This window comes from Amia ocellicauda, chromosome 16 (assembly GCF_036373705.1).
Source record: "Amia ocellicauda isolate fAmiCal2 chromosome 16, fAmiCal2.hap1, whole genome shotgun sequence".
Lineage (NCBI taxonomy): Eukaryota > Metazoa > Chordata > Actinopteri > Amiiformes > Amiidae > Amia > Amia ocellicauda.
Window position 1 is genome coordinate 1,873,506 of NC_089865.1, and position 23,648 is coordinate 1,897,153.

Here is a 23,648-nt window from a genome sequence, read left to right on the forward strand (position 1 = left end):
CAGGGGCCTCGACAACTTACATTAATAATCAGTTATTTTTTTAATTAATATTTTTTTGTATAGAACGACAGCATTAGTGCACAGGAATGGCACAGTAGTAAAATAAACAATAACAGTATTTAAAAACAAATCTTAAACCAAACCAACGCGAGCCGACACCCGCGAACCCTGCTGGCCCTTACAGAACATATATATTAATAGATATATATGTTAAACACACATAAATATATATCTATGTCATACATAGAAGATGAGGTGTGATACTTATGTTTTTCATCCACAAAAATTGGCCTCCTGTAGATTTTAAAGACCTGGGATATATTCAAAATATACTGTAGTCTCAAACCAAAATCAGTGGGGAGGTTAATTTCTAGGATTATAGATGAAACAGGTTTGTAGTAAAGGGTCAAATTTATATATGAAAATAATAAAGATCATCCCTCATCCTCGACGTGTTAAAGATGAGCGGTTTGTTGTGATCGTAGGGGCAGCTCAGCCAGCACACAACAGCACAGACACGGCACCCCGGCACATCTGTCTGTCAGCGCTTCAGCGGTTCTCTCTCGTGCCTGTGCACACTGAACCCAATACAGCCGGGCAGTTCAGGGCAAAGCTGCGTATGTGACATTCATTTTGGATCCAGACCAGAATCCTGTCCTGCCCCACATCGCAATCTCCAAACTGGAGCCCCTCTTGCGTTTCAACTCCCGCTCAGAAGCCACTTTCTCCCGCTCAGACATCACACAATGTGCCACGGTTTGGTGCTCTGTGGCTTTGAGGGCAGGGCAGAGATTCGATTGGCTCCAGGCTTCAATCCGTTCACTAATTAAGGGGTTTGAACAAGTGGGCCCTGATCCACACGGTCCAACAGCGATCACAACAACCGTCCACGGCCAGCCAGAGACACTGCACACTCGCGTGCCACTGTCAGAGCAATAAGAAGAATTAAAAAACATACGTTTCACTCCATATTTGAAATAATAATAATCGTAGTGATCATAATAGTTCACAGAGTTAAGCTGATACAGGTCTATTCACAGTTGACATTCACGGTGTTTGATGAGCACGGACATGGCACACGCAAACACGCCATCACACGCTCAAACATGCCATCTCACACCTGCACACAGGTGGGTCTCAACTGGCCACGGACACAGACCCTGTATTATAATTACCGCATTCAATCACACACACTCACACTCTCTCTCTCTCTCTCTCACATGAATACATTCACACTGCAGCCTGTGAAGACACACAGTGCACACATCCAGGGCGACAATGGGTGAGTAGGGTCCCAGCAGCCCGGCTGTGGAGGAGGGGAGCGGAAAGGTCAGAGACACTGAGGAGAGAGGGGCGAGAGACTTCCCAGGGACGGCCACGCTGGATCTGCCATCAATAACTTATGATCTGAGGGTACCGGGAAGCACGTCCCTTTCTCAGAAACAGAGACAAGGGAACAGATACATTATTTAAACAAACATCTCTGTCGTTAGTCACTCTGTTCTCATTCAGATTTTCCTCACCCCGCCCCACGAATTCACTGCCAGGCACACCTGTGCGGCGGCGGGGACTTGCTAGGGGAGATCGCACTCTCCCCGGGGGGGGCAGATAGATCTGGCATTTCTGCTCAAGGCACTGGCTGTTCGTAGAGATAAGGACGTGGCGGAGGAGCTGCATTTCGGGGGGTCACAGTGTTGGTCCACTCGGCTCCTAGGGAGGCAGCGTCTAAACTAAAAGCAGCCAGAGAGCGGGGTCCCGGCTGCGCAGCCCCCCAAGACAGTGGGTGTGAGGCTCGGGGGGTCCCAGCCAATGCGCTGACGGGGGTGGGCAGCTCACAGTGCAGACAGTGTAGAGGGGTTTACAACACACAGAGCTGTGTGTCGACAGAAACAAACCCAAACCGAAAATAAATAAATAAACAAACACTGTAATAACAGATAAGGTCACATTGTTCACACCGGCACAATCTAGCGTATCACCACTAATACACCACTGACGGACAACAGCACGGGGGACGCAGCCTGCCGCCATGTTGCGCAGGGGCAGAGCTCAGTTTGAGGACTACAAGACTCCCAGGCCGGCGTCCTCTCCCACAGTCTCTCTCGCTCGGAGGGGAGAGGGCGGCGCTCGGTGCAAGGAGCAGCGCTGCGTGTCGTTCGTCGGCTCACATCGGGATCCAGGTTGGCGAGGGACTGGATCCCGGCCGCCATCTTGGTGGAGTGTCAGTTCATCGTGATTCGTGTGGCACTGGGGTCTGGGAGACGGCTGGGGAGCGCGAGGGCCATGGGGCCAGGGGGCCAGAGTCTCTGCTGCCGAAGATACATTCAGTTTCTGTTACTTTCTTTCTTGGTATTTGTGTGCGAGTGTGTTAGTGAGTGTGTGTGTGTGAGAGTGTGTCTTAGTCAATTCCTCAGTGCTGAGTTGGCCCCAAAGGCTGTAGTGTGTGTGGGGGGGGGGTCTCTGAACAGCACTGTGATTGACAGCAGATACAGTCTGGCTGTGTTCTGCAGCCCCAGTCCCACAGAGCCGTCCACTCACTGAGCAGAGCGGCCCGGGAGATCAGCTGACCCGTCCTAATGAGGCAAACAGTAACTGGTCCAATTAAGACATTCAGAGCTGTAATGAAAACCAGAAGACCCAGTAATGGACTTGACTGGACTGGACTGGAGACACACTACACACAACACCCACAGACAAATATAAACAATGAGATCAAATAATATAGTTCAACAACAACTGTATAGGGCCCTTGCCCGTTACACAGCGGGTGTGGGAGGCACAGACAGACACGGACTGTATTTTTTGCGATTGGCAGTTCCACACCTCCGTTTCCACACCGAGAGACGGAGGAGGGGAGAGGAACAGAGGAGAAATAAAGCACCAGGTTACAGTGAGGTTGAGCAGCTCTGTGCAGCTCAGCGCCACAGAGAGGAAGGCAAGAGAAACACACCTGTTAACAATAATAATAATCATAATAATAAACATAATCATAACAACAACAATATGAATCCCTGTACAGACACTCGGATCACAGACCCTGTTTTGGGGTGCGTGTCGGGGTGTTATCTCAGAGAGACGCTGGACACCGGCGCCGGTGGCAGGAGCCCCGCAACAGGGCCACTAGGGGGCCCGTGTGAGCAGCACAGCCTGCAGGGCGCTATGTGAGGCAGCACAGCGCGTACAGGCCGAGCGACGCGGACAGGAAGTAGGTCACTCTGTACAGGTGCTGCAGGGAGAAGGTCACCATTGCGACGCACAACGGCAACTGCAGCCGGCAGCTCAGGGACAGCAGCGTACTGCGGGACACAGAGTCACACTGTCACACACACTGTCATAGACACTGTCATAGACACACACTGTCACAAACACACACACTGTCACACTGTTATAGACACTGTTATACACACACAGTCACACTACACCATTTTAAGCCCGATTTCAGCCCGATTTGGCCCTCACGACAGATCGGAAGCTTGTCGGAGCCCCTACGATTTTATTAAACGTTTAATATTTACGACTCGATTGGCGCCGATCGTGGGGAGTGACGTGATCAGCAGCCAATGAGAGCCGAGCTGACTGAAGAAGAGGAAAGAAACAGAAGAATAAACATGACAGGAGAATAAGATTTCCATACGTATTTATTAAAATACTTAAATACCAATGGTTGTTTCGGGGCAGGTTATTTTAAAATACTATATGCTTTTTGTGTTTGTTTGCACACACGAACACAAACAGCAGCAGCGGCTTGTGGTCCTGTTCTTTCTGCAGTTTTGCGCAGATCTGCAGAAATCCACTGATCCCACTGGTGGAGCAGCGCAGATCTGCGCTACACAAACATGACCTGTACATGTGCACGTCCGCGTTTGTTGACCTTTTCTCTGTGGATCACGCGTGTTTCTGCGAGATTTGGAGGCTGTGACGTAGATCGCCACTACAAGGATGTCAGATCAGTCGTATAGTGTGTGTCCTTGTACTTAAGCGATCGTGTAGTGTGTGCTCCTTCACGACACAAATTCGGTGCAAAATAGTCGTTAAGTGTGAGCTGCCCACTGTTCACAAAATCTGGTCGGATTGTAGAAATCGTGTAGTGTGACCCCGGCATTATACACACACACACACACACACACACACAGAGTCACACACACTCTCACACACAGTCACACACTTTAATACACAGTCACACACACAGTTTTATATATACACACTACTATACACATACACACTGTTATACACATTGTTATATGCACAGTTATAAACACACACACACAACATGATCAAACATGCACATGACACACAGTGTTGCGGTACCTGCGGCGCAGTGTGTGTGTGTTACAGTTCATCAGCAGGGCGGCCGACACCACCAGAGGCAGAGCGGACGGCCAGCAGGGGTCAGGCTGGAGCTGCAGCGAGTACCTGTGGGGGGGAACGGGTTCCTGTATTGAACAGACAGACAGTGGAGCCCCTGTGTGTGTGCGTGTGCGCGTGCGTGTAACCCTGACTGGATGAAGAGTATATTGAAGAAGAGTTCATTGATAATCTGCCTTTTAAATCATCTTAAGTGAAAAGCCGTCTGTATTGTATTGTATTGTATTGTAGGGACCGGGGGTGCAGAGAGAGTGGGGGGTCTTTTTACCTGAGCCGCCGGAGCCAGTGTATGAGGGAGGGGGCGGCGAGCAGCGCGGGGGGGGCCAGCAGGCTGGACAGGCTGAGCTGCAGCCTCAGATTGTCTTGCACTTCCTCCAGCGCCGACACCGTCAACAGAGGGACACCATTACACCCCCCCTGCCCCTGCTGCGGCCCCCCCACCTCACCGCCGCCTGCTGGGGTGGCTGTCTGTTGGGGAGCCTAAGGAGTGAGAGCGAGAGAGAGGAGGACAGGAGTCAGTGGACAGAGGACATCTGACAACGTCCAGTACAATGTCCAGGAGGCACGGTGGAGGAGGTGCAGGGTAACACTACTAAATTATATGCTGCCAAGAGACAGTACAGGACAGTATGTACAGACCTGCACCCGCACACGCACATGATAGACACACACAGACATGCACACGCACACACACACACACACACAGTCACCAGCCCTCACCAGGTTGAGGACGTGCTTCAGTGTTCTCTCTGTCATCATGAGCCGGGTGACCTGGGGACAGACAGGAGGTCTTCAGCAAACAGCAGCACACAGAGAGAGAGAGAGAGAGAGAGAGAGAGACCTCACCTTGTACAGGTACAGCAGGTAGACGGTGGCAAGGGCGAGCGCCCCGCAAGTAGCCCAAGCAACTAGGCCCAGAGTGAGGCTCAGCGCCATCTGCGTGCGGAAGCCCAGGTGCCAGCTCTCTGGGTCGACACAGGGCCTGCAGGGCGGACAGACATGGACAGACACTGTTATAAACACGGCTGAATTGTTGAGGAAAATGTAAAATGGAGAGGAGACAGGGAAGTGGGGTTAAAAACAATAAAGGAACAGTCAGGGTGACGATGTCATGACAATGATGTCATAGCTATGATGTCATGGGGGGCTGGTGTGCATGAGGGTCAGTGTAATAGGTCGGGAAGGCAGTGAAGTCAGAAACTGATGATGTCGTAGCAGTGATGTCCCAGGGTGGGGGCCGGTCACATCAGTGGGACAGCCACGATGCCACGGCACAGGGAACGTCCGGGAACTTAGAGCTCAGGGCCGAGGGTGATGTCAGTGACAACAGGGGGTGGGGGGGTGGTCGGTGTGTTGGTCTTGCCTGTGCAGGGGCCCCAGCAACAGGGCCAGCAGCCGCAGGGCCAGGCGGATCAGGGCTCCCCCCCAGAACGCCACAGCCGCGCCCAGCAACAGCAGCAGCAGCAAGACCGGCCGCGTCCAGCCCTCCGCAGGGCTCAGGGGCTCGGGGACAGGGGGCGCACCCACGTCCGGGGCCAGCAGGGGCAGAGCGTCCACCGGGGGGAGCCCCAGAGTAGACCAGCCTGCCTGGAACCAGCTCAGCCTGCAGCACAGAGACACGGGAGATCAGGGAAGCACACCGGAGCACAGCACGGCACAGAACGGTAAATATAAAATAAGACTCAAACTGAAAAACAACCAAAACAGTAGAGCTGGGGAGCAGGAGGCCGAGTATCACCTTGACTGGACCCATCAATGTTTCAGGGCAGCCAGTGCACTTTCCCCAGGGCAGGGCTATTTATAGACATCAGTGTAGGGGGTGGGACGGCTCAGGATGTGGGGGGGCACTGGGGCAGAATGGCAGACCCTGCAGGAACGCCCCAGGCTACCAACTCAAATGACTCCCGTCTGCGCTGCTGGCAGGGCTGGACTGTCACTGTCACGAAACATCATCTTCTCAGACTGTGTGTCTCTGTGTGTCTCTGTGTGTCTCTGTGTGTCTCTGTGTGTCTCTGTGTGTCTCTGTGTGTCTCTGTGTCCAGGTTTCAGACTCACCTGAGCAGCAGGTGCAGCAGTGAGGCCAGCAGCTCCACTCTGTAGAGCCGGGCAGCTCCTCCCAGGGTCTCAGACATCTCCATGGGACGGCCTGCCACCCAGACACACACAGGTCACTGCACCGCCCGGTGACAGCACTGTGACACAGCGCTACAGCACTGACACAGCATTACAGCACAACGCAGCACAGCGACACAGCGCTAAAGCACAGCACTACTGCACAGCAAAACAGCACTCAATCACAGCACCAGCGCAGACCCTCAGCACCCTCAGTCTCACCTGAGTGCAGGAGGGAGAGCAGCTGTCCCTCGCAGGGCAGCAGCACACTGACCGCCATGTACACGGGCAGCACCGGGCCACAGAAACGCAGCACCTGCGCACACACACAAACACACATTACACACTACACACATTAGACACAGCCAGCAGGCAGTGACCCAGGTGCCAAATGAATCCTGGCCCAGCCCTGAATGAGTGTCCACTGTGGCCGTACACACACGCCCTGCAGGGGGTGCCAGTCCCGGTGGGAAGGACTTCCGGTGCCGACAGTCCGATTGAAATCATTGACTTGAAAGCTCAGTGGTCTACGAGCCGGCGCCGCTCCGCCATCCAGCCAGCCTGCTGGCACTTGTGCACTCGAGTTTAAAGTCCATTCTCTTCCCCGGGCCTGGGACGAGGGATTTGTTCCCAGCCCAGTCTCTTCCCGTCTGGGGGCCAGGCGGGCATCTGTCCAATGAGCTCCTGTCCAGCATCTGTGGACCAGGCTGGGGGCTGCCAATCCTGGGCAGGCTGTTTCCGAGGCGTGGGCAGAAGTTGTAGACTCTAGATTTTGTTTTGGACTGGCTGTGGGGTCCACTGGGCCTGTGGGAGGGGGCCGGGCCCAGCCTGTAGAAACACTCCTCCAGCCAGGCATGGCTTGAGCCAGGTGGCGGCCCCCTGTGTTGGGAGGCCAGGACTGCAGCCTTGGCGGTCCTGCGAGTGGAAGGATGGGTCTGAGGGGGTCTCTGGGCAGAGGAGCGGAGGGGATAGAGCTGAAGTGGCCGGGCCCGTGGGGAGACCAACTGGCTGGCCGGCCTGAACCGCTGGTCCTTCTCTGGGCCCCACCCCGCACTCTCCACCCCCGCCAGCCAGTGCTCCACTCGTGCCCGGGCCGCTGCTACAGGGCCACGCGCCCCCGCATCACCCCCTAGCCGCCTGCAGTGCCGTTGGAGGTGGGCCTCAGTCAGGGTCAGGGCCCGAGAGACCCCCACAGCCCTCTCTCCCTCCAGCACCATCGCCCCACTACCTGTCCACCTCAGTTCAGAGCCAGGGTCGCACCCTCTGTGCACTGCGGCGTCTTCTGAAGGCCAACGCTGCCGTCCCCGCTCTGCTGGTCTCCCCACACTGTCCCCGTCTCTCGTTTCTCTTTACCTCTCCCTCGACAACTCCATCTTCTCTCTCTTTCTCCCAGCAATAACTGTATGTATATCTTTGGGGTTTCTGGCTGTTGAAAAATAAAGCTCCACTCTTGTTCTTTTCCAGAGTACTCTCCCTCTCTCTCTCTCTCTCTCTCTCCCACTCTATGTTTGTGTCATTGTTGACTGGAAACCTATAAATCTGGGCTAACTCGGGTGGGGGAGGGCTGGACACTGTCAGAGATAGCCAATGAGCCGACAGACTGCCCCCGCCACTTTCAGCATTGGGAAGCAATAAAAGAGGGAGGCAGAGGTACCAGAAGAGGGAGAGACAGAGAACAGAGAAATAATTGGAGTAACTAAAATAAAGGAAGAAAGGTTGCCCGCTGCCAAGGACACCAGGCCCTGGACAAACACCGCACTCCCTCTCTCCCTCTCTCTTGCTCCACCTCTCCGTGTAAACACAGGCAACCCTGTTCATGAGAGCTAGGGGGTTGCGGCCGGGGAGGGGGCTTAATAGAGGACGTGACAGACGGGCGGCTTACCTGTCCCAGCACCTGCAGGAAGGAGGTCTGCACAGACACCTGCAGAGAGAGAGAGAGAGAGGGTTGGACTGGGCAGAGCTGCACAGGTACACACAGGACTAGACACCTGTGCACTCGGCCGTGCGTGTCACTGTTGGGGGACCGAGTGAGCAGTACCTTGTATTGGCAGTCGGGGGCGGTGTGGAGCTGCAGAGCGGCGCTGGAGGAGTTGTCGGGGCGGCTGGTGTGCAGCTTGACAAAGATCTGCGTGGCCGAGGGCACACTGGCACACAGACAGAGAGAGAGAGGCTGAGGGGCAAGGACATGGAGAGACAGAAAGACAGAGAGGGACAGAGAGAGACTGAGGGGCAAAGACACGAAGACAGAGAGAGACACCATGAGAAAGAGACCGAGAGATAGATACGGTGTGAATAAATGTGTAAATGGAAAAAGGGAAAGACGGATAGATGGACAGAGGGACTGACTCTGGTACCTCATGGTTGTGAAGGAGTCCTCCCGGAACCAGGGCACGGTCAGTCGGGACACACTGGGCAGCCTCTCTGCAGGACAGTAGAGTGGAGGACTGATACAGACCCCTATACAACCACTGCCCCCTACGCAGACACAGCCCACCGTCCCCTGTACAACTACCAGTCCCCAATAGCAGGGTCCTAGCTCTCACAGGAGCCTGCCTTACCTTTGGTTCCCTTGCACTGACTCTCAACGGTGATTTTAAAAGCCTGGTAGACCTGGAGAGAGAAAGAGGGGAGAAAAGAGAGCGGGAGAGCAAGAGGGAGAGAGGTGGAGAGACTGTTATTGACCAAGGAGGGGCAGATTAAAAATAATCCCAGTGGCCTCGGTGAGACGTCTGCATCACATGGCATAAAAATCTGCAGGAAATCCCAAGTGTGGATTCAGACTCCTGCCCACGAGCTGAGCACTTCTCTAGGGGTCTCTGTGTTGTCCATTTACATCTCTCAGGCAGTGTACCAGAGAGAGAGAGAGAGAGAGTGAGGGAGAGAGGGAGGCCGCATCCGTCTCTGCTCTCGTTGTCAGTGCCGTCTGATTGACAGGCCGCTCTGCGTGCCGCCGACCCGCTCCTGCCCCTTTAAATCTGTCCGTGCAATGAAAACCGCAGACCGAAAATCCCATGGCTTAAGAGAGGCTCTGAACATTAATACCAACCAGCGCCGCCCGCATCCCTTTATTTACGGATTTATTTTTAGCGCCAGGAATCTCTGCTGCTTAACGGGTTTGATCAGCATCCACAGCACAGCTTAGGGTGACATCCCACCGTCCACAGGGACAGGTGTGCCAATTAGTCAATTACCCCTTGCGTGGAGAGAGAGAGGAGAGAGACACAGATACCGAGGGAAGGCTTTGAGATTGTGTCAGTTTTGTTGTTTGTTGTGGGTGGTTTCGTATGTTTGTGATTATTGAATTATGTTTATTTTAGCTGACTGGGCATACAGGTGTGTGGTTTGGTCAGTGTGAGAGCCGGCTGGTTACCTGGTGGAAATCCTGCAGCTGCACGGTGTGGAGAAGACCAGCGGAGCTCAGGGTCACTGCACTGACGGACAGCCCTGCGCAGACAGACACACGGACAGACACATTCGATACCGCCCTGACTGAGTGACTGACTGACACACAGACACACACATCACTGGAGACTAGGGCTGTCAAAATGGCTGAAAAACTAAATTCGAATTTCTTATTAAATAATAGTAATATTCGAATTATAAAGACATTATTTTATGTTAGAGGAAAAAGTACTGTATTGTCTCCTAAACCCACAAGAGGGCGCAATCGGACGCAATGAGCAAATATAAACCAAATCAAGCATTTTTTATTGAAATGAAATGACTTGACTTTGTTTAAAGCGCATAACATTTTAAACAATCGTTCATAAATCAAATATAATTTCCTAAATGTGCATGCAAGGAAATTGAGGTAACAAAAGTGCATATAAGTGGAAGTGAATCAGTAATATGAGAAAACACGCTTCAAAAGACAGCGTAATGTATTCTGTTAACACAAAATGGCAAACTGTCTTGGCCAGCTGTGCAATATGTGGATACACTGCTCTGGCCTGACTGTACATGCTGTCGAACAGGTAGACCATGGCACACAGCGCCGTCTTTTTTCTTGCGGACAATATTTTCACACGTACTTGTGCTTTGTGTTCCTCTGACAAATGGTTTAGATCTCGTGGGTCTAAGTAGCTTGCTGTGTTAAGTAGCAGGAAGGCCTGCTTTTCATCAGAGTAACGGCTCTGGAGATCAGCTGCGATTTTCGTTTTCATTTCTTTCATTGCCGGGCTGTCACTGGCATTTGTTTGGAGCTGCCTTACAAGAACGTGTTGCAAAGGAAAGACAGCAGACGCAGTCGGGTTAGGCATTTGTCTGTTGAAAACGTAATTCCCCGCATTGTCCGTAGTCGCTGATATCACAGACTCCAGTTTGACATCAAATGCCCCAAGTATCTGCCCAATGCACATTTTTGGCAGTATGACTTTCTCTAAGCTCTTCTGTTTTCAGCTCATAGTTTTTGATTTCCCAGTCATCTGATATAAAATGTGCAGTGACTGTGACATGCATCAGTGTGTAGAGAAGTCCATTTTAGAGTGATTTCTTCCCGTTTTGCAGCAGGTAGCGGCTGTGTGGTATTTGTGGTGTAAAACGAAGTTACCCTGGACTGTTTTAATGCTGGCCCCTCGTCATGACATTCGAGAAAACTCTTCGGGATGAGAAGACTGCATGTGGGATCTCAAGTTAGATGTTGTGTAAGAAACCGCTGCTATATCACTCCACAACTTACAAATGACGTTGGTTTTGTCAACAATTTCGCCTTCGATACTGCAGAAACCAAAGAAGCGCCACACGGCACTTTTACGATGTTTTGGTGTAAGTAAGATCCTCTCCGACTCCGAGTCCTCACTCTCTTTTTCAAATTAACAACGTAGCCGTGCCACATCTAATGGGTTGAACTGGATAGGCTAACAAAAACAAACCACGTCAGCTACGTCATCATGTCTCACGCGCCTCCTGACACACCTAAAACTTGAATGCACGTTTTTTTGCATTGGAATGTGTTTTAATTCGACGAATATTCGAAATTCGATTTTAATTTGACAGCCTTACTGGAAACTTGAGACTCACTCACCGAAGGACAGGACGTGAGGGATGGGGACAGCGACCGTCCTGGCGTCCTCGCTCAGCCACTCACACTCCACACTGAACTGCCGGGACACCGACAGAGAGACAGAGAGATTATGAACTGCACAAGGGAGAGAAGGGGTAGGCCAGGGAGAGGTGAGGGGATTGCAGGGTGTACTACCTGTCTGCCGCTGAGGTTGGAGACGCCGAGGACCAGGTGGGAGACGGCAGGCAGGTCACCGAGTCTCACTGTCGCAACCTGCAGGAGACGCAGACACACCGAGACACAGACACACGACTCAGTATGCGCCCGACATTCAGACATACAATCCTGCACATCGGCACCCTGCATGTGACGCAACGTCCTCTCCCCCTAAACCTTCAGTCACGGGTTACGGACTAAACTACTAAACCGAGGAAGCAGCACGGCAGCACGACGTGTGTGACGGATAGGAGGCAGGGGTCACCTTGAAGGCTGGCAGCAGCTCCGTTGCCCAGGACAGATCCATGCCCTGCAGACTAAGAGACACAGCGCAGAGTCAGAGTCACAGCAGAGACACAGGGACGGACAGGCAGAGAGAGGGAGACAGGCAGCCACACGGAGACGGACGGAGAGGCAGGCGGACAGACGGGGGGCGGACACTCGGGGGTCGGGAACAACTCACCACACAGAGCCGTTAGTCTCGGTGCAGCCGAACAGCCAGGGCGTCATCTCCTGCCAAACACAGCGTCCACACAGAGGTCAGGAAGGCGGCACACACACGCAGATATACACGTTGACAGTACCTGCACAGATTGTGTCTGATTGTGTGTGTTAACCCAACGAAACAAATCCCCTCGTCCGAGGGAAAGTTTAAAACAGATTTGTTTCGTTGCGTTTGTTTCTCGGCGCACAGCCTGTGCACTGGAGACACATCTCTCTGTCTCGCTCTCAATCGCTCGCTCTCCTTGATACCCCAAACCCCCACCCAGACAATCAGCAGGCCGGGGGGCGGCTCTCACCAGGTTGCTGTTCTGGCAGTGGAAGTGACTGTAGTTTCTTCTGCGACTTGAAAGCGGGAAGATGAAATATTGTACTCTGGGTTCCTGCAACAGTAGGACAAATAAGGACTACTGCAACACGTCCTTATTACAATGTTATTACACACCCACGAGGGCAAACACAAGGGGGCGGACAGACAGAGACCCAGGGAGACAAGGAGACACGGACAGGGACACAGACTGTCAAGATATCGACACTGTTAGACCGGTGACGGGGAGCGGGCTCACCTTGGGGCTGCTGTAGGACAGTCTGGGCGTGCGGACCTCCATCCATGACCCAGAGGAGCCTGAGAGAGAGAGAGAGAGAGAGAGAGAGAGACGGCACAGGAGCGGCAGTTAGGACAGTCCCGCACAGACGCACAGAAAGAGACACACGCGGCGCAGACACACACGGCGCAGACACACTGACCGGAGAAGGAGACAGAGGCAGACGCAGACGGCGACAGGGCCGGGTTGTCCAGCTCAGACAGCAGCCGCACTGGGTGTCTGACGAAGTGGTGCCTGAGGACGGCCATCCTGCGCACCGGGTCCTCCGTCATCTGGGGACATGGGGACGCACGCGGGGACGCCGGGGAAAGGGGGACACATGCAGGGACGCAGAGACACAGGGACACACGAGCGCGTTAGTCCTTTTACAGGCGACTGTCGTGTTGTGCACCCTCACCCGCCCGCTCCCACCGACATGCTGCCCCGCACCGGGCTCCACCCACCTGGTGAGTGTCGGGGTCAAGGAGGTCAAAGAACGCCCTGACTGTGGCCAGCACCAGCTCCTTACACCTGCAACCACAAACACACACACACTCACTGCCTACTCACTGTCTACACACTGTCTACTCACTGTCCACTACCTGTCCACTACCTGTCCACTGCCATAGTTACAGTGGAGTCCAGCGGCCTGTTAAACACCTACCAGACGATGGAGAGGTGGTCAGTGGACATCCAGGTCCTAGGCACTGCTGTGCTCTGTCCAAGAGGGAGAGGAGGAGGAAAGTGAGAGAAGCAGAGGAGAAAAGAGGGAGAGGACAGAAATATGTGGAGGAAGAAAAGGGGCAAAGGGAGAGGGGGAGGAGAGGAGGAAAGAGGGAGAAGAAGGGGAAAGGAAGAGGAGAGGGAGAGGAGGAAAGAGAGGGAGAGGAGGAAAAAGGGAGAGGGAGAGAGGAGGAAAGAGGAGGGGGAAGGAGAGGAGGAAAGAGGGAGATGGAGAGAGGAGGAAAGAGGAGGGGTAAGGAGAAGAGGAAAGAGGGAGAGCATGAGAGAGGGAGAGGAGGAAAGAGGGAGAGAGGGAGAGAGGAGGAAAGAGGAGGGGGAAGGAGAGGAGGAAAGAGGGAGAGCATGAGGGAGAGGAGGAAAGGCAGAGAGGGAGAGATCAGAGTTGTAACAGTCCTAAGTGAAAGCCATCAAAAAAATTTAAACAAAGGTGGGGTGTGGGAGTTGGGGGGGCTTACCACGAGGGAGAGCTTGTTGGGGTCGTCGGGGGGGCAGGGCAGGGCGGTGAGGCCGGAGCGCACCTGGTAGTCACGGTAACCGCCCCCCACGGACAGAACGGTGACGTTGCGCAAATCCCGCCCCCCCGCAGACCAGCGCTGCCCCACTGAGGAGTAGAAGTCTGGACAGAGAGGGGGAGAGTACAGTGACCACCCTCTGACATTGACAGAGCCCACACACACACACACACACAACACTGTAACACAAACACTGTAACACACACACACACACTCCCCACGCTGTCACACACGCACACACACACACACAGTCCCTACACGGTCACACACGCGCACACGCACACACTCCCCACGCTGTCACACACGCACACCAACATTGTCACACTCACACACAACACTGTAACACACTCACTCCCCACGCTGTCACACATGCACACACACACACACACACACACTCCCCACGCTGTCACACACGCACACACACACACTCCCTACACGGTCACACACGGTCACACACGCACACACACACTCCCCACGCTGTCACACATGCACACACACACACACACACACTCGCCCCACGCTGTCACACACACTAACACGAACACTGTAACACAAACACACACTCCCCACGCTGTCACACACGCGCGCACACGCGCGCACACACACACACACACACACACATGCACGCACACACAAACACACTCCCCACGCTGTCACAAACACACACACACTCACCACGCGGTCACACACGTCCCACGCTGTCACACACGCGCACACACACACACCAACAGTCACACACAACACTAACACAAACACTGTAACACAAACACACACTCCCAATGCTGTCACACACGCGCACACACACACACACATGCACACGCACACACACACACACTCCCCACGTGGTCACACACGTCCCACTCTGTCACACACGCGCACACACACACACCAACACTGTCACACACACAACACTAACACAAACACTGTAACACAAACACACACTCCCCACGCTGTCACATACGCGCACACACACACACGAACACACTCCCCACACTGTCACAAACACACACACACACACACACACACTCCCCACGCTGTCACACACGCGCACACACACACACATGCACACGCACACACAAACACACTCCCCACGCTGTCACAAACACACACACACTCGCCACGCGGTCACACACGTCCCACTCTGTCACACACGCGCACACACACACACCAACACTGTCACACACACAACACTAACACAAACACTGTAACACAAACACTGTAACACAAACACTGTAACACAAACACTGTAACACACTCACACACTCCCCACGCTGTCACATACGCGCACACACACGAACACACTCCCCACACTGTCACACACGCACACACACACTCCCCACACTGTCACAAACACACACACACACTCCCCACGCTGTCACACACGCACACACACACACACACACACACTCCCCACGCTGTCACACACGCACACACACACACACACTCCCCACGCTGTCACACACGCACACACACACACACACTCCCCACGCTGTCACACACGCACACACACACACACACTCCCCACGCTGTCACACACGCACACACACACACACACACTCCCCACGCTGTCACACACGCACACACACACACACTCCCCACGTTGTCACACACGCACACACACTCCCCACGCTGTCACACACGCACACACACACACACACACTCCCCACGCTGTCACACACGCACACACACACTCCCCACGCTGTCACACACGCACACACTCCCCACACTGTCACAAACACACACACACACACACACACTCCCCACGCTGTCACAAACACACACACACACACACACTCCCCACGCTGTCACAAACACACACACACACACACACTCCCCACGCTGTCACACACGCACACACACACACTCCCCATGCTGTCACACACGCGCACACACACACACACATGCACACGCACACACAAACACACTCCCCACGCTGTCACAAACACACACACACTCGCCACGCGGTCACACACGTCCCACTCTGTCACACACGCGCACACACACACACCAACACTGTCACACACACAACACTAACACAAACACTGTAACACAAACACTGTAACACAAACACTGTAACACACTCACACACTCCCCACGCTGTCACATACGCGCACAGACACGAACACACTCCCCACACTGTCACACACGCACACACACTCCCCACGCTGTCACACACGCACACACACACACACACACTCCCCACGCTGTCACACACGCACACACTCCCCACACTGTCACAAACACACACACACACACACACACACTCCCCACGCTGTCACAAACACACACACACACACACACTCCCCACGCTGTCACAAACACACACACACACACACACTCCCCACGCTGTCACACACGCACACACACACACTCCCCATGCTGTCACACACGCGCACACACACACACACACATGCACACGCACACACAAACACACTCCCCACGCTGTCACAAACACACACACACTCGCCACGCGGTCACACACGTCCCACTCTGTCACACACGCGCACACACACACACCAACACTGTCACACACACAACACTAACACAAACACTGTAACACAAACACTGTAACACAAACACTGTAACACACTCACACACTCCCCACGCTGTCACATACGCGCACACACACGAACACACTCCCCACACTGTCACACACGCACACACACTCCCCACGCTGTCACACACGCACACACACACACACACACTCCCCACGCTGTCACACACGCACACACACACACTCCCCGCGTTGTCACACACGCACACACACACACACACACACTCCCCACGCTGTCACACACGCACACACACACACACTCCCCACGTTGTCACACACGCACACACACTCCCCACGCTGTCACACACGCACACACACACACACACACTCCCCACGCTGTCACACACGCACACACACACTCCCCACGCTGTCACACACGCACACACACACACACACTCCCCACGCTGTCACACACACACACACACACTCCCCACGCTGTCACAAACACACACACACACACACACTCCCCACGCTGTCACAAACACACACACACACACACACTCCCCACGCTGTCACACACGCACACACACACACTCCCCATGCTGTCACACACGCACACACACACACTCCCCATGCTGTCACACACGCGCACACACACACACACATGCACACGCACACACAAACACACTCCCCACGCTGTCACAAACACACACACACTCGCCACGCGGTCACACACGTCCCACTCTGTCACACACGCGCACACACACACACCAACACTGTCACACACACAACACTAACACAAACACTGTAACACAAACACTGTAACACACTCACACACTCCCCACGCTGTCACATACGCGCACACACGAACACACTCCCCACACTGTCACAAACACACACACACACTCCCCACGCTGTCACACACGCACACACACACACACACTCCCCACGCTGTCACACACGCACACACACACTCCCCACGCTGTCACACACGCACACACACACACTCCCCACGTTGTCACACACGCACACTCCCCACACTGTCACAAACACACACACACACACACACACACTCCCCACGTTGTCACACACACACACTCCCCACGCTGTCACACACGCACACACACACACACACACACACACCCCACGCTGTCACACACGCACACACACACACTCCCCGCGTTGTCACACACGCACACACACACACACACTCCCCACGCTGTCACACACGCACACACACACTCCCCACGCGGTCACACACGCACACACACACACTCCCCACGTTGTCACACACGCACACTCCCCACACTGTCACAAACACATACACACACACACACACACACTCCCCACGTTGTCACACACACACACTCCCCACGCTGTCACACACGCACACACACACACACACACACACACCCCACGCTGTCACACACGCACACACACACACTCCCCGCGTTGTCACACACGCACACACACACACACACTCCCCACGCTGTCACACACGCACACACACACTCCCCACGCGGTCACACACGCACACACTGTCACAAACACACACACACACACACACACTCCCCACGCTGTCACAAACACACACACACACACACACACACACACTCCCCACGCTGTCACACACACACACACACACACTCCCCACGCTGTCACACACGCACACACACACACACATTCCCCACGCTGTCACACACGCACACACACACTCCCCACGCTGTCACACACGCACACACACACTCCCCACGCTGTCACACACACAACACTAACACAAACACTGTAACACAAACACTGTAACACAAACACACACACACTCTCACACACACTCTGTACCCAGCAGGTGGGAGTCCAGGGGCAGCACAGGGCCCTGGTGGGGGCTGGCCTGGGTGAGGATGAGGCTGACGATGGGGGGGCTGAACCTGGGCAGGGTGAAGAGGGCGCGCGCCACGATGCCCCCCATGGAGTGACCCACCACAGCCACACTGCGCGGGGGGGCGTCCAGGTCCTGCAGGGGCACAACAGACACACACCCACACTCTGTCACTGAAAGCCCTTCACTGCACTCTCCTCCTGTGCGTGTGTGCTCAGTGTGCATGCTGTGTGTTGAGCATGTGCAGTCACTGTGTTGAGTGTGCTCAGTGTCCTCTCACCCGGAACCAGAGCAGGATGGCGTGGTTGCAGTTAGTACAGTGTGTTGAGTGTGTGCAGTGTGGGGAGGGTGCTCAGTGTCCTCTCACCCGGTACAGGCGCAGGATGGCTCTGATGCTCTCGTGGACGAAGCGCGTCTGTCTCTGCAGGCTCCCTCCGTACAGCGCCACCAGCTCCTCGCCGAAGTCCACCGTGAACACGTCCAGGTGCAGCCGACCGTCCAGGTCCTCGGCCTTGCGCAGCGCCACGGAGCCCAGGGAGCGCGCTGCCGGCGGGGAGCGGGACAGTGAGACAGCGGACCAGGACAGGGGGTGGACAGTGGAACAGCGGTCCAGGACAGGGGGCAGACAGTGGGACAATCGGCCCGGCGTCCAGCCCCGTCCAGCCCGGCACAAACTAACAGTCCCGGCCTGCCTGTGGACGGGGGGACGGGGGTTTATCCCTAGCCTTCTGCCGCCTTCATCTATGGCGAGGCCAGGGAACTGGGGACAGCGGAGACACCCGCACTGTTGACCCTAAACTCGCTCTCTCTTCCCCCCTTCTCCCTCACTTCCTTGCCTTCTCTCTCTACCTTCCTCAGCCCTCTCTCTTCTCTAAGACCTTAACACGATGCTATATGTGCGACAGAGCTCAGACGCCCCCTAGCGGCCCGCCTGTGCGCGGACATGTGGAGCTGACACTTCGGTCGTGTAGCCCAGATTTCTGCTACTCTTTGATCCAAAGGGATCGGCGGGATTGTGCAGATCTGCGCAGAACCTCGTTTGTGGTGCAGGCGGGTTTAAAAGACGTCTGTCGTGTCAGAGCCCACAGTGCAGCCGTGACACTCCTCAGTCAGCGTGTGAGAAAGGGAGCAAAGGGAGAGCGACCACACAACAAATGTCCGACCAGCCGCACACCTGTATCAATGAAGTTTGTGTGGAAGAGAGCACTGCGATATTGCTGTGCATGTGTTCTGCGAGCTGATGAAACTCGGACCGAAACGCACACGTCATGTTTGTCAGCCTTTTGCATCACCGTCCCGTGTTATTGGGTTTCATATTCTATTGCTCTGAACCCGTTTGTGTCGCCCCCGTGTCCAGGTCTCTGTGGTAATAAGCGCGGATATGAGTCACGCCACTCAGGAGGGGGTGGGGGGCCATTCTGATTGAAACGAGTTTAAAACGGAGAGAAACTCCTCTCCCCGGGGGCGGTGTGGATTACAGGGCCGCTTCTATGAATAGCCGCCTGGCGCTGACTGACAGCACGGGTCCTTATCAACCCACTGATCCTCCCAGCAGATTGATGTGAACAACATCATCCTACACACACACACACACACACACAGACTGATACACACAGACTGATACACACACACAGACACATACATATATATATATACACAGACACATATATATATATACACACACACACACACAATGCAACAGCATATACAAGCGTTTTATTGTTGTTATCATCACTGCATGGTGACGTGTATTTTCTTTCTTAACAAACACAATGCAACAGAAAATAAGCTTTTGTATGATTATTATTGCATGGTAGCATGTTGATTGCGTCTCTTATTAAACACACAATGTAACAGAATGTTTTATTATGGTAACTTTTTTTTCCTCTTCATATTTAACTCAGATGTAACACGTTTTTATTGTTAATATTACTGCATGATTACAAGTTTATTCTCTTATATGAATACATCGTTTCTCAACTATAAAAAGGTTACAATTTAGCCACGGTGTAACCCCTCACCAGAAACGAATTAGTTAATTGATAATGAGTCAGCAGCACATTGACGTAGTGGGTTCTGTTGAAGCTCATACATGTTCCTCTGCAGGACACACACTGTTGTATGTGGATAGTATCTACACAGTCCAGGACACACTGTAGTATGTGGATAGTATGCACACAGTCCAGGACACACTGTAGTATGTGGATAGTATCTACACAGTCCAGGACACACACTGTAGTATGTGGATAGTATCTACACAGTCCAGGACACACTGTAGTATGTGGATAGTATGCACACAGTCCAGGACACACACTGTAGTATGTGGATAGTATCTACACAGTCCAGGACACACTGTAGTATGTGGATAGTATGCACACAGTCCAGGACACACACTGTAGTATGTGGATAGTATGCACACAGTCCAGGACACACACTGTAGTATGTGGATAGTATGCACACATGTGATCTGTCTTTACCGGGCTGGGAGCCCCGCCGTGAGGCAGGGCGAGCAAAAAATTAGTCGAAACTCATAACTGTTCCTCTCCACGGAAATCTTTAGTAAAAGGCGAAAGATTTATACGATCTGAAGAGAAACCAGAGTGTACTACAGAACCAGGCGCGCCGCGGAGAGCACCCCCGGGGGCCCGGGCGCGACACCCAGGGCGTGCCCCCCCCCCCGTGGACCGGACACGCGCGCGCCCCCGGGGGACGGGGCGGGGTCGAGGGGGGGCGGCGGTGGGGTAACGCGTCATCGGTGTCCGAAAGAGGCGATTTATTTGATATCGAAAACAGTGTGATGTGATCTCCCGCCGCTAGGCATTCTGGGAAAGCTATATGCAAATAGCGACGAGGCGGGAGAACGGGACGACGTGGTCGCAGGTGCCTCTAGCGGTGGTTCTGCGCAACTGCGTGTTCTTGTGAAAATAAATTCACTTTTTAAAGGTGTGTTTAAATGATTTAATGGTTTAAATGAGTGTTTATGAATTTAATTAAGATTAATTGTATTCTGTATAAAGACCTATTTTTGAGTGATTGCAAGTGAGTGAGTGAGTGAGTGTCCCTGGACTGTGAACAGGCATCTGATACATATTCATCATCATCATATTAATAATAGAGAGGTGGGGACATGGAGAGAGAAAGAGAGAGGTGAGAGGTCAGGAGGTGAGGGTGAGAAGTGGAGGGAGGGAGAGAGGGAGAGGTGAGGAGGTGAAGTAGAGAGGAGAGAGATGAGGATGAGGTGGAGGTAGGGAGAGGGTGAGAGATGAGGGGGAGCGAGAGAGACAGGGAGAGGGTGAGAGAGGAGGAGGTAGAGAGGTGGAGAGGGGAGATGAAGGGAGGGAGAGGGGAGAGGGGAGATGGGAGGTGGGGAGGAGGGTGAGGGAGGCCCACCTTGCTTGTAGCTGCCTGCGTTCCCGGGGAGGAACAGCACGGGGGCACCGCTGAGCTTCAGGCTGCGGCTCTGCTCAGCGTATAAACCCTCGCCGTACAGGAACAGCCTGTAACCGGGGTAGCGCTGCGACACTCGCCGTGGCATCTGGACACGCTGCAGGAGCCGGGAGACACACACGGGAGTCAGGCCCCAACGCAACACGCACACGCAGAGACAGGTAGACACAGACACAATCACACGCACTGTCCCACCGGCAGCCCCAGCACAGAGCCGGCTGCGCAGGGACACAGCCAAGGCGCCCAATCGGTTCAGCGTTTCTGGATGGATTATTTAACCGCATTACCGGGAAGAGCCGCGGTGCTAATCTCACACACGTGTGAAACTGCCGTGGCATCAGGGCTTCTGAACTCTGACACGCGGAACATCGGGTCACAGTACAGTCGGACTGACTTGGGCCGGGCTGTGATGATACACACTTACACACATGAATCCACACATTCACACATCCTGAAACAGAGAGCGAGACAGCTATGTGTATGTAGGGAGGGAGGCTCTCCTGGCTGGGTGTGGTAGCAGCAGCTGAGAAATCCAACACACATGCATTTACACACTCACAGACACACATACATGTACACACTCACAGACACATATACATGTACACACTCACACATGCATTTACACACTCACACATGCAGGTACGCTCGCAACACATGCATTTACACACTCACACATGCATTTACACACTCACAGACACACATGCATTTTCACACTCACACATACATGTACACACTCACACATGCATTTACACACTCACAGACACACATACATGTACACACTCACACATGCATTTACACACTCACAGACACACATACATGTACACACTCACACATGCAGTTGCACATGCAGTAACACCCACAATTCAAATTCCCTCTCTCTCTCTCTCTCTCTCTCTCTTTCACACACACATTCCAACAGCGCAACTGGTATGCACTTTGACACACACAGTTACACACTCACAGTGTCACACATGCATTTACACACCCACACACATGCAGTAACACCCACAATTCAAACCCCCTCTCCTCTCCTCTCCTCTCCTCCGACAGCCCCCCGTGGCCCGGTCGCCATGGCAACTCACCAGGTACTCGGGGTTCTCGAACATGTACGTCATGCTGCACCGGTTGTCCTCGTACCCGAGCAGCACCTCCCGCAGCGCGGCGCCCAGCAGCGCCAGCACACCGCCGTACAGCGCGGCTGCGGCGAGTCCCATCGCTGCTCCGTGTCTTTCTGTCCGTGCCTGCCTCTCTCTCTCTCTCTCTCCGCCCCGGTGTGAGTTTGTGTTTCCTCTCCGGTTGTTATTTTGTCTTCCTGGCCCCGGGCGCCGTGTTCACAGCGCCAGCCTATTAGGATGCGCACGGCGACCCCGGCCGCCCGCCCTCCCGTGTGCTACGTCACGGATTCCGGGGTCTGGCGTCCGCAGCCGCCAATGAGCAGAGGGGGCTCCCCGGCCGGCAGCCAATAGGAAAACAGTCCTGGGAGAAGGCGGGCTTTCGGTAGGGGATCGGTGACGTTTCACAACAAGCACAGATGCGGGAGGAGACGTCGCCTCACGGCGGCCATGTTGGTGAGGTCACTTGAATCGTTGCACATGCTTATCATTTAGCTCATCTGTGACGGTTTGGATTTTGTAATGTTTATTTCCGTCAACCCACTTTGAGTCTTTAGAGTGATCGCGTAAAGCAGTGTTTCTCAAACCTGTCCTGGAGTACCACCTACCCTGCTGGTTTTTGTTCCAACCGAGCTCTCAATTACTTAATTGAACCCTTAATTGAAGTAATTTGATTACATTTG

General features: G+C 53.9%; 1 protein-coding gene and 1 non-coding gene across 2 annotated transcripts; both read right to left on the reverse strand.

Annotated features, from left to right (window-relative positions):
• Window positions 1-21: 21 nt before the first annotated feature.
• pgap1 (post-GPI attachment to proteins inositol deacylase 1) lies at window positions 22-23,214 on the reverse strand. Its single transcript, XM_066687522.1, has 27 exons — window positions 22,936-23,214; window positions 21,797-21,950; window positions 18,774-18,949; window positions 18,370-18,541; window positions 13,980-14,140; window positions 13,445-13,497; window positions 13,245-13,311; window positions 12,944-13,073; window positions 12,763-12,821; window positions 12,496-12,579; window positions 12,159-12,208; window positions 11,961-12,012; window positions 11,675-11,752; window positions 11,501-11,576; window positions 9,848-9,921; window positions 9,036-9,087; window positions 8,832-8,898; window positions 8,516-8,621; window positions 8,360-8,398; window positions 6,700-6,793; window positions 6,421-6,511; window positions 5,729-5,968; window positions 5,212-5,347; window positions 5,086-5,136; window positions 4,634-4,845; window positions 4,309-4,413; window positions 22-3,296 (listed from the first exon to the last, which is right to left on the reverse strand). The coding sequence occupies exons 1-27, from the start codon at window positions 23,065-23,067 to the stop codon at window positions 3,158-3,160; spliced, it is 2,850 nt and encodes a 949-aa protein (XP_066543619.1). The 5' UTR covers window positions 23,068-23,214; the 3' UTR covers window positions 22-3,157.
• On the reverse strand, window positions 20,893-21,010 carry LOC136712032 (U5 spliceosomal RNA). The gene has a single exon (XR_010804804.1). It is a non-coding gene; the product is annotated as a U5 spliceosomal RNA (small nuclear RNA).
• Window positions 23,215-23,648: the final 434 nt, after the last annotated feature.

Coding starts and splice junctions, on each gene's coding strand:
- pgap1 (XM_066687522.1), bottom strand. CDS start 23,067: ATGGGACTCGCCGCAGCCGCGCTGTACGGCGGTGTGCTGGCGCTGCTG. Junction 12,013..12,158: donor GAGACTAACGGCTCTGTGTG/GTGAGTTGTTCC, acceptor TGTGTCTCTTAG/TCTGCAGGGCATGGATCTGT. Junction 6,794..8,359: donor TCCTGCAGGTGCTGGGACAG/GTAAGCCGCCCG, acceptor GTGTGTGCGCAG/GTGCTGCGTTTCTGTGGCCC.